General features: G+C 48.9%; 1 protein-coding gene across 1 annotated transcript; it reads left to right on the top strand.

The window, feature by feature from the left end:
- The first annotated feature begins 3,011 nt into the window (after nucleotides 1–3,011).
- On the top strand, nucleotides 3,012–7,338 carry NKX3-1 (NK3 homeobox 1). Its single transcript, XM_045987581.1, has 2 exons — nucleotides 3,012–3,326; nucleotides 4,415–7,338. Exons 1-2 carry the CDS (start codon nucleotides 3,050–3,052, stop codon nucleotides 4,831–4,833), a joined length of 696 nt encoding a protein of 231 aa, XP_045843537.1. The 5' UTR covers nucleotides 3,012–3,049; the 3' UTR covers nucleotides 4,834–7,338.
- The last annotated feature ends 4,330 nt before the right edge of the window (nucleotides 7,339–11,668 follow it).

The following is an 11,668-nucleotide window of genomic DNA, read 5'->3' on the forward strand; positions in this document are numbered from 1 at the left end:
TGGGCCCCTGCCTTTGGCTCGGGTCGTGGTCTCAGGGTCCTGGGATTGAGCGGGCCTGCATCAAGCTCTCTGCTCAGCAGGGAGCCTGCTTCCCCCTCTCTCTGTGTCTGCCTCTCTGCCTGCTTGTGATCTCTCTCTCTGTCAAATAAATGGATAAAATCCTTTAAAAATAATTTAAAAATAAAAGTAACGTATAAAACTTCTAGAAAACAACACAGGAAAGCCTCTTCAGGTAGTAGGGAGAAGCAAAGATCCTGACACCAAGAGCAAAATATGTAAAAATAAAAAATTAATTGGACTCTACCACAATTAAAAGGTTTGTGCTGTGAAATACTGTTTAAAAGATGACAAGACAGGGGCGCCTGGGTGTCTCAGTGGGTTGAAGCCTCTGCCTTCGGCTCAGGTCATGATCCCAGGGTCCTGGGATCGAGCCCCGCATCGGGCTCTTTGCTCCACGGGGAGCCTGCTTCCTCCTCTCTCTCTGCCTGCCTCTCTGCCTAGTTGTAATTTCTCTCTGTCAAATAAATAAAATATTAAAAAAAAAACTTTAAAAAAGATTCCTTAAAAAAAAAAAAGATGACAAGACAAGCTGGGAGAAAAATCTTTGCAAACCATACATTAAACAAAGGTCCATATAGAGAATATATGAAGAATTATTAAAACCCTAAAGAACTGAACAGATATTTCACCAAAGAGGACATACGGATGGTGAAGAAGCACATGATATGTTCAATATCATTAGCCATTTGGGAAGTGCAAACTGAAAATAGAAGACCGCAGTGAGATATCACTATACACCTCCTACAATGACCAAAATGAAAGACAAGGATAATTCTAGATGCCAATGAGGATATGGACAAACTGAAACCCTCAAATATTGCTGATGGAAATCTAAAATGGCATAATCACTCTGGAAAACAGGTTAGAAGTCTCTTTAAAAACTAAACATTCAATTACCATATGGCCCAGTGATTGCACTCCTGGATATTTACCACAGAGAAATGAAAACTCACGTTCACACAAAAACTTGTATGTGAATATTCACAGCACTTTCTTTCTTTTTTTTAAAGATCTTATTTATTTATTTGAGAGAGAGAGAGCACACAAGCAGGGGGAGCTGAGGGAAAGAGAGAAGCAGGCTCCCCGCTGATCAGGGAGCATGACAGGGGGCTCCATCCCAGGACCCTGGGATCATGACACCTGAGCTGAAGGCAGACGCTTAACCTCTGAGCCACCCAGGCGCCCAGCACTTTCATTCATAATAGCAAAAAGCTGGAAACAGATCAACTGTCCTTCAGCAGGTAGATAGTTGAACACACTCTAGTGGGTCCATACAGTGGAATACTATTTGACAATTAAAAGTATAACTATTCATATATGCAACAATCTAAGGGGCATCGTGCTTAATGATGAAAGCCAATTCCAAAAGATTACATACCATATGATGTTTGATTTCATTCTCTGAAATGGTAACATTCTCTGAATGGTAAACCTATAGAGATAAAGAACAGAGTAGTGGTTGCCAGAGGTCAGAGATGGAGAGAAGGGGCTTGGATACACAAATACAAAGAGACAGCTGAGGAAGTTCTTTTTTTTTTTTTTTTTAAGATTTTATCTATTTATTTGACAGAGAGAGACACAGCAAAAGAGGGAACACAAGCAAAGGGAGAGGGAAAAGGACGCTTCCCGCTGAGCAGGAAACCCGATGCAGGGCTTGATCCCAGGAGCCTGGGATCATGACCTGAGTGGAAGGGAGACGCTCATGGACTGAGCCACCCAGGTGCCTCGGAGGAAGTTCTTTTGTGGAGATAGACCAATTTTGTATCTTGATTGTGGCATTACAAGAATGCATGTGATAATATTGCATAGAACTATAAACACACATATAAATGAATGCAGGTTTTGAAAATGCTGAAAATAAAGTCTGTAGTGTAGTTAACAGTAATGTACTGAGGTCGACGTCCTGGTTTTTACATTGTACTGCAGTTAGATAATATGTCATCATTGGGCGAAATTGGGGGTACTAATTCCACAAACTCCCGATAATCTAGAAAATGTTTAAAATACTTTTTGAAATGAAAAAAAAAATAAGAGAAGAAAATCACCTTTGCCAAAGACCTTCCCATTGTACATGGCAGGTCTCTTTGGTTGCTTTATCCACAAGAACCTACTCCCTCTCTCTCCTCCCCAGACACACAACATGACATCCTTTTGAAGTTTCCAGTGGAATGCAAGTTGCCTTAGACTAGGAGGTACAGAAAAGTTGCATATATAAAAATAGTTCAAAAGAACACCAGCATATCAGATTCACCAAGTTAATATTTAACCAGTTCATTTTATCACATGGGATCTATCTCTCCATCTCTATCACTGTTTCAGAATCATGTGATGCTAAGTTTCATCCATCCTGAGCCTCTGCCCCTAAGTACTTTAATGTTTACTTCCTAAGAACATTCTCTTACACACTCACAGTACTGTTAACTTCAGTAAATTTAAACACTGAGTCAATACTTTAATCCATGGTTCCTATTCCACTTTTATCAATGGCCCCAGTGACATCCCGCACAGAATGGAGCCTGTCCGACCGGGTCTTTGAAAGCCTCGGTAGGTCCCGTCTGCTACCAGTCTCTCCTCATCACGGGGCCCTCGGAATTAGCATCTGTAAGCTGGGATCTAGTCATTCCCCCCACCCTTTGTGAGCAAAGGCACTGTAACAGTCTACGCGAGCTAAACGGAGTATCTCTCTTCTGCATCATTATTCCCCAGAGGGTGTGTTCACACAAAAACTTGTATGTGGGTCGGAGCTGGAATTTAGGGAGGAATCCTTTAGAGAAGAGGTGACGGAGACCGTGCGAGGGACTCCCCTTTCCACCCCCCTCACCTGGAGCGCGGGCGGCCAATGGGCGGCGCGCCCCGGACCCAGCGGCCAATGGGAGGGCGGCGCGGCGCGCTCCCCAGGGCTATAAGTGCGCCGGAGCGGCGGAAAGTGAAAGTGGTGTGGACGCCGAGGACGCCGCTGACGCTGCTGGCCTGTAGCCGAGCCGAGGGGATGCTCAGGGCTCCCGCGCCGCGGCCCGGGGCGGCGGGGGCGGCCACCCAGTCCAAGCCGCTCACCTCCTTCCTCATCCAGGACATCCTGCGGGACGGCGCGGAGAGGCGCGGCGGCCACACGAGCAGCCCGCAGCCCCCGCGCCAGCCGGACCCGCCGCGAGACCAGGAGCCGGAGCCGGAGCGAGGAAGAGGCGGCGCCGGGGCGCCGGAGGATGAGTGGAGCGCCGGGCCCGGCGCCGCGCAGGACGCAGACGCGCCCGCGGAGGGCGAGCCAGGTGAGCCGGCGGCGAGGCTGCGGCGGCCGGGCTGGGCCAGGGTGCGGTCCCAGAGGAGGGGCGGGCCGGCCTGCGGGCTGCACCAGCGCGAGGCCGCGGAGCTCCGGCTGCAGGGATACGGGGCCCCGCGGCGACAGGCCAAGGGACCTCACCTCCTGCCGCCGCGGGCGCGCCTCGGAAATCAGCCCTGAGCCCCACCGTCAGGGTGGCGCAGGATTTGTACCTGGGCTGGACTCGCCGGGCACCGAGCTCTCTGCTCCGCGGGCTCTGGCTCCCGGGGCTCCAGAGCGAGCGCACACGCGGCGCCCCGAGCCCCAGGGTCCCAGGTAAAGACCCTGCCACGCGCTCCCAGCCCCCGCGGGACCCTCGATCCGCGCCCGCCCCGCGCAACCTCTTCTTAGTTACAGTTCTATGTAACAAGTAACTGATCAGGGTTTGACAAGCGAAGACTCCCTTGACTTCGCAGCTCCACGGGCAGTACAACTGCATTCTGAAGGTCCCTGCGGCCTTCAGGAAATAGAACACCGTTAGAACGTTTACAGCAGATTTCTTTCCTTGTCCTGTCACTTCGGATGAGGATGAGGTGTCCTAACGGCTTGCTTAGAAAAAAAGGGGGCCTAAAGCCAGAGAAGGAACTTGCCTTTTGCCTGCGCCGCCTTTCCTATAACACAAACCCTCTCCTGACACCCAAAAGTTAACGCTCATGCCTTTTGGTCCTGCTTTACCAGCAGCCTGATTTCTGGGTCTTCCCTGCCTGGCTTCTCTTCTGGCTCCACTTCTCCTACCTCTTCTCAGCGCACACACATCCAGGACCCTAGTGAATTCTGGACGATATGGCAGGAAGCTCTACCACGAGAAGCTTCTAACTTTGGGTTCTTGATGACTGTTAGAAAACTAATACATAATATACATATTCACTCACTCCCCACTCAGGAGAGTTCCTTAGTCATGTGAAAAAAGTGAAATGTATCCAAGATGACAGTGGGCTGTTTGTTCACTCACTGAAGAGATAAGGTGGCTTGAATTCTGTTCTCTTCCCTCTAACATGTAACCTTTTCCTTCCCATCCCTCCTCCTTCTCCTTTCCAGATAGACACTTGGAGACTTATCTGTTGGACTGTGAAAACAGCGCAGACTCCTTACCAAGCCTTCCGCAAACCTCAAAACAGCCGCAGAAGCGCTCCCGTGCTGCCTTCTCCCACACTCAGGTCATAGAGTTAGAGAGGAAGTTCAGCCACCAGAAGTATCTGTCAGCCCCTGAAAGGGCTCACCTAGCCAAGAACCTCAAGCTCACTGAGACCCAAGTGAAAATATGGTTCCAGAACAGACGCTATAAGACCAAGCGAAAGCAGCTCACCTCGGACCTGGGAGACCTGGAGAAGCACTCCTCCCTGCCAGCCCTGAAAGAGGAGGGCTTACCCCAGGCCTCCCTCATCTCCATGCATAACAGCTACCCTTACTACCCCTACCTGTACTGCTTGGGGGGCTGGAACCCACCTTTCTGGTAACGCCAGCGCAGATGACAATCCCAGGTGGTCAGACACTGCCTTCCCTGGGTTGCGTCTCTGGAAAGCAAAAGGCCAGGCTCAGGGAGGCCTGAGGAGCAAGAGGCGTGCATACTGACCCCGCTGGATGATTGCATGGACACCCCCGATTCTTCCCTGGTGAGCCAATGAAAGATCTGCGATAGCGAATAATACCCAAATAGATCTCCCCAACACATGATATGGCACTTTGTTTGCTCTTAGAAACCCTCCGCCAAGTGGGGAGGGATAAAATCAAGCACTGTTTCTAGCACTTCTGTGATTTTGTGTGAGTTGTCCCCATCACCCCTAAGGATGCTGATTCCACTCCACCCTCTTGCGTCACTGAACATCGACCCTGAAAGTGCAAACCTGAAGGGGAAAAGGATGGCCAAGACAAGGGTGTTCCCTCCCGAATTACACTTCACAAACCTCTCACGGGCCTTGGAATGTGGTCAGGGTTCCTCTCTGTCCCCATAAGAGAGAAGAAGACAGAGGCTGTCCCAGGGGAGCCTGTTTGCTAGGCACAGACGGGCATGGGAGATGGGGATGGGTAGGAGATGAAAACGTGAGCTGCTTCTTCTTTTTTAAATAACGCACCGACCTAAGTATTTACAGGGTGGCCCAAGCAGAACAAGAAGCACTCACTGCAGTTCTGGGACAAGCTATATACACAGAAATTGTACTGCATTAGGTGGGCCCGGGACAGAAGGCTCTCCGGGTGTCAGAGAGCGGCCTGAGGAACCTCTGCATTGCAGCTGGGCGGTTGGGGGGCAGCACATGATTGTTGTTAATAAAGGTAAAAAAGCTTCCTCTGGACCTTTTTGCCCTGGGCCTGAGAATTGGAATGAGTAGTTTGCTGGAGTTTTCAGGCTGTAATTCATACTAAACCGTGACAGATCACATACTTCTCTCCTGTAAGCTCCTGCTTTACGTCCTTTTATTTTTTTGTCCCTTTTCCACAACAGTCACCCACCAAAGGGCTTCTTTTCAGCCCAGACTTTTAGTCTGGCTGCACCTAACATAAGCCTTCCTTATTTAGCCTGAGATCTGGGGGGTGGGGGGGTGGGGTTGTTTTTTTTGTTTTTTTTTCCCCCCGAAGCTTTATCTCTCCTGGGTTTAAGGGAAAAAAAAAAGTAGGGTAGGGGGAAGATTCTGAATTGGCTAAAAGACTTTTTTTTTTTTCAAACTAGCAATTCTTATATTTTTTTTCTTTAAAAACATACATTAAATCCCAAATCCTATTTAAAGATTTGACAGCTCAAAAAGGTCACTGCTGCTTTTATAAGACTTTCGGTGGCTCTGTTGTTACAGTTCAAAGTCAGACAACCCTCTGCGATCCCTGCAGGCCGAGGAGTTTAAGAGGTATCGGGCTTTCACACACGGAGAACACAGAGCAAAAAAGAGTTGGGCACCATGAGCTGTCCAGTGGAAATGCGGGGTGTATGGTCAGGGCGGAAAGAAAAGGCAGCTGGGGCCTCGGGGAGCTGGGTCCCTGGCTGCAAGCTGAAGGGGGCTGATAGCCCTTGGACAGCAGGGGTTAGGGGAAAGGAACCCCTTTTTAAAACACGTTACTGTGGCGTCCATCACCAAACAAATGAAAACACTTCGGGAGCTGTATTTAATGCTCATAAAAAATGGGTCCCCCAAATGAGTCACCTCATGACTTCAACGACAATGAGAAAAGGGCAAAGGAGAAATCTGGCCACACTTCTGTTTCCACCCGACTGTCTAAGGTGACCCAGCGGAGGGCAGACATCAGCGCAGAAGAAGCCAGTTACTAATGAGGGTACCCCAAAGCCTGGAAATCTCTTGATCCCACTACTTAATTCTGTTTAGTGAGAAACCTTTCAATTTCCTCCTATTAAAAGGGGTGATTTACTGTTGGTGACAGAACTGCCAGAGTTGATAGAAAGTTGGCCCGTTCCACCCCATTTTCTCCTGCTTGGGCTCCCCACGGAAATACCGTTAGACACTCAGCTGCTGACAACACCAGGGGCGCTGATGGCAGACTGGCCTGGCCTAGATCTCTTGCTCCTGTCACACGGCTTTGAAGAGAAGCATTCAGTGCCCGCTCCCTGCTCAGTACCCTTTCTCACCCACCCTCTCCATTTAAGCCTTTCCTTCCACCTGCCATTCTGCAAGTATTAAACATTTTACTGTGATGTGTGTATTGTGTTGCAAAAAAAAAAAAAAGTCTTTGTTTAAAACTGTTTGGTCTATGAATCCATCTCGCTCTCCTCCTCCATTGGAGCTCGTCACTCCCCCATCTCTGAACTGGTAGAACAGCACTGGACGAACTGGTGTCTGGGTATCTAATCGGTGAACTAGAGGGTGCCCCAACACCCTCACCCCAGACAGCCTCTTTCCATTCCGTAATTCAGTCTGGGTTCTCCACCTGCCTAGCAAACTCTGCTCCAGTCTGTAACGTGAAAACCTGTGACTTGAAGTTTAGTAATGAACCCCAACCAAACTTTATTTTTCTAAGTATTTTTGGCAATGTATGAGTGTTTTAAAAATAAAGCACTGTGACTTTATTAGACATCTTTGCGTATGGGTTTTTGTTTCCTAAAAGCTGCATGCTTTTGAGCTTACCTATTTCCGGTTACCATGTTCTCCCTCCCTCAGCCTGCCTGACTCGAATCTAAGGAGACCAGATAGTCTAAAAGCAGTAGCTTACCCAGTGCCCAATGATCGTTATTCTTTTGTAGAAGCACCGGCCCTCCCCCCACCCCCCCATTCCTGGTAAATCATGCAAGGGAAAGTACTTTCTGCGTTCAGTTTAAAAATCATCTCCAGCTCCTGCCCTTTTGTTTTAAAATAGAGAATATCAGGTATTTTCCTGTATTTCTGGAAGATCCCGATGGGAACATGGAGAGCACAGCAATACTTCTTCTAAAATTCCCCTTTCTGGGGCACCTGGTTGGCTCAGTCAGCTAAGCTTCTGACTCTCCCTTTCTGCCCACGTCATGATTTTGTGGGGGTCGTGAAATTGAGCCCCACGTGGGGCTCCACACTCAGCAGGGAGTCTGCTTGAGGATTCTCTCCCTCTGCCCCGCCCCCCACTTATAAGCACTCTTTCTCTCAAATCTTTAAAAATATTTGAAAAAATAAAATTTTGTTCCATCTCCCACCAGCCGCTCCCACTGCAACCCTCCCCTGGTCCTCTGGTGCGTGCATCTCCCTGGAAATGTCACCTTCATTCAGGGTGGAAAGACCTCTTGGAAGTAACACCTTTGAATTAGGTTCACCAAGCATTGAAAATGGGTTTAAAATAAAATATATAGGGGCACCTCAGTGGCTCAGTCGGTTAACCATCTGCCTTCAGCTCAGGTTGTTAACCCTGGGGGGCTTGGGATCAGGCCTCACATCGGGCTCCCTTCTCAGCGGAGAGTCTGCTCCTCCCTTTCTCTCTCCTTCTGCCTCTCCCCGGCTTATGCTCACACACACTCTCTCAAATAAATAAAATCTTAAAAAAAAAAAATATATATATATATATATATATATATATAAAACACATCCTTCATCTGCCTGCACTTAAACCCTCATTAAATCCCAAGCAGGGTGTCTCATGCACCTGATTACCTGAGAGAATTGGTGCCCCCCTCAATCCTTCAAGGAAATAGAAGCTTAAAGAGTAAGGTGCTTACCTGAGGTAAAACATATCATAATTTCAAAGTTTGCTCTAATCCTTTAAGTACATTGTACACACAGGTGGGGCCTCCCCTAGCATGTTCACATCATGAGATTTAACTCTTTGCACAAATCCATAACCATCCTCCCCTCCCCTGGAAGGCCATTAGCTCTCAAATTACAAAGGGCTCTTGCAGTAAATTAACAGATGTGGATTTCTTTTTTTAACCATTAAAAGTAACTAATCCAGGAAATTAAACAAAAATGTCTCATCTCTAGAGACACTTCCCTGCCTCCTCTTCTTTGTCGCGTTTCCAACTTTCCCTCAGTATCTCTACTAATCTCACACCCGTCAGCTTCCAGCAACGCTCCTGAGCATGCCACATGTGTGTGGTAGCTGGAATTCCTGGGCCATCTCTCTCTCAAATTCCTTTAGGTGCAGATTGCTAGCATCACTAGCTTTGTCCCTGGTGGTCCCTTTGGTCCTCTGGGGGCCTCCTAAGGCAGGCCAGAACTGCCAGAAGGGGAAATGAACATCAAGAGATCTACACCTGACAAAAACGTGTTCCTTTAACGACAGAGCACGTCGTCTTTCCAGGGTGCTGCTCAGATCACACATCCGAAAGCTGGCCTCCAAGGGACCAGTGAAGAGAAAGTCATTTAGCTGGGGTCCCCATGATGGAGAGTTGCCAGCAGAAGGTTCATTGAGAATGCACTCAGATTCCTGACCCAAGAGGAAGCGAGGATGGTGGAGAGAGGAAGCTGACCCCCAATGCAGGTGCGAATGAAGCCTCAGCCAATATATATATATATATATATATATATATATATATATATTTTAATTTTAAAGAGTTTATTTATTTGAGAGAGAGTGCGTGAGAGCACGCACTGGAGCACGTGTGAGACAGAGGAGGGGCAAAGAGGGAGGGAAAGAATCCCGCACAGACTCGTTTCCGAGCTCAGAGCCCCATGCCTGCCTAGATCTCATGAACCTGAGATCATGGCTTGGGCCACACCAAGAGTCGGCAGCTCAACCAACTGAGCCACCCAGGTGCCCCGCACCCTTAAGAAGCTCCAAGGTCAATGTGTCCCAGATTGAGGCAAGAGCATGGGCCCGTGTCTCCCAGCATCAGTCACTTCCTGAACGTGGAGTAATCCTGGACAGTGCAGTTCCTTGCCGGGTATCGCGCTGGCCGCCGAGAGACACAGTGTGTGTTACTGGCATCAATATTCGCAGCAGCTGTGGGGGTGCATCTCCCGGAAATTGGTGGCTCGGCGGAGCACTCCGGAATTCGCCATGAGACACGGGAACCTTTTTGGTCACTCTCAGGGCCAGAGTGACCACTACTCTTTGCAATGAGGAAATCCCGGTCGAAAGGTTCAGACAAGGCTGAGAAGTACCGAGTTCTCCACGGAGACATCCGGACTCTGCTTCTCCCACAGCCATCACCAGTGTGTCACCAGGGCTTGTTTTTCAAAGCTGAGATTTATTTACTGCCCAAGAAGGGGGCAGGAACGATAGTCCCCGGACGTGAAGGGCTCCTAGTTTAGTCACAGACTTGGCCTTCAGGCAAAACTTTCCCAGACAGATGACCCCATCAAAAGTCTGCAAGGAAAAGCAGAAGAATCTCAGTTTCCATACCGTGTCCTCCTCTCACCTCTGCAAAGGCTCCAGATGCCGCCTTGACTGATTTCCTGAGCTTGCTCTGGGCCCGAGATGGGGTTCAGGAGGGATTTGGGATAGATCCTCCATGTCCCCTTCTAACTGGGCAGGTACCACCTGTTCCCAGACAATCCAGGGACAGGCATAGCCCTTACTGGGGAGATCATGGGGTACAGAGGAGGGATGACACAAAGGAAAGTCCCGTTTTCCCCTTAGAATAACTAAAGAAACTTTTAGAAGTTTTTTTTTTTTTTTTTAAGATTTTATTTATTTGACAGAGAGAGAGGGATCACAAGCAGGCAGAGAGGCAGATAGAGAGAGAGGGGGAAGCAGGCTCTCTGCTGAGCAGAGAGCCCGATGCGGGGCTCGATCCCAGGACCCTGGGGTCATGACCTGAGTGAAAGGCAGAGGCTTAACCCACTGAGCCACCCAGGTGCCCCCTTTTAGAAGTTTTTTAAAGGCGTAGAGATCCTTGGTGGCGCCTGGGAGGTAAACGCTGATTTTGCTCTCCTGAAGGCAGCACTGAGTCTTAAACAGCAACATCCTCTTGGTCTCAGTCGCACCTGCTCCTGGGCCCGTGGTTGTAAGCATCGGCTGCATGATAGAACATCCTGGGAGTCTTTATAAAAATACCAATGGCCCAGCCCTACTTCACCACAGGTGCACTGTAATCTCGGGAAGTAGGGCTCGGCATCAGTGTTTCTGAGCACCAATGCCCGAGGTTACAAACCACTTACTTAGCTTCTTTTCAGCCGAATCTCCTCCTCAGCCTCACAGGTGCTGGGGTAACAGAGAGCTGCCTGAAGGAGGCAGCCAGAAGGGGAAGAGTAGTTTGGTTTATTTGTTTGTTTGTTTGTTTTCTTTTTACAGAGAACAGATGTTCAGCTTTTTCTTACTTTCTTCTGAAACCTCCTCTTGGAATTTCTGACATCATCAAAAGGCCCTCCATAACCCGGGAAAACCCAGCTAGTTCCAGTCAATCCTTCACTCAAAGCCGAAGGTGTCTGGCTCACCTGGCAATCTGCGAGCACTTATTACCCATCTCAGCCCGGGTCCACCCTGCCTGACAGCGCGCTCTGACCTCGCATGGAAGACAGGAAAGAAAAAATTCCCGCCTCACCTCTTGCCCAGGAGACTTCCCCTGTCCTGGAAGCACACAGCCTTATTTCTGCGCCACCGGGAACTCTGGGTGTCATGTAACATCTGTCAGCTCGCGTCACGCTTCCCTGACAACCCAGCTATTAGGATTAAGTCGTGTCTTAACGCTGACATAACATTTACACTTCCTTCTGCCAGACTGGTAATATTAAGCTTTTTTTAAAAAAGTGTGTGTGCCGAGATGGATAAGGTGGGGGATGGTTCGAGGATGAGGGAAGGGACATGCCTTGCGACAACACGGCTTTTGACTCTGTGTGCCATAAATGCACAGCTGGCGTCAAACTCCAGCCCCAAGCCAGAAGAGCTTAAACTTGACCTAAACAACATCTGAAAACAGGAATTGGGAAATGAGTTCGCTCTGCCGAG

This window comes from Meles meles, chromosome 2, assembly GCF_922984935.1.
Source record: "Meles meles chromosome 2, mMelMel3.1 paternal haplotype, whole genome shotgun sequence".
Taxonomy (NCBI): Eukaryota; Metazoa; Chordata; class Mammalia; order Carnivora; family Mustelidae; genus Meles; species Meles meles.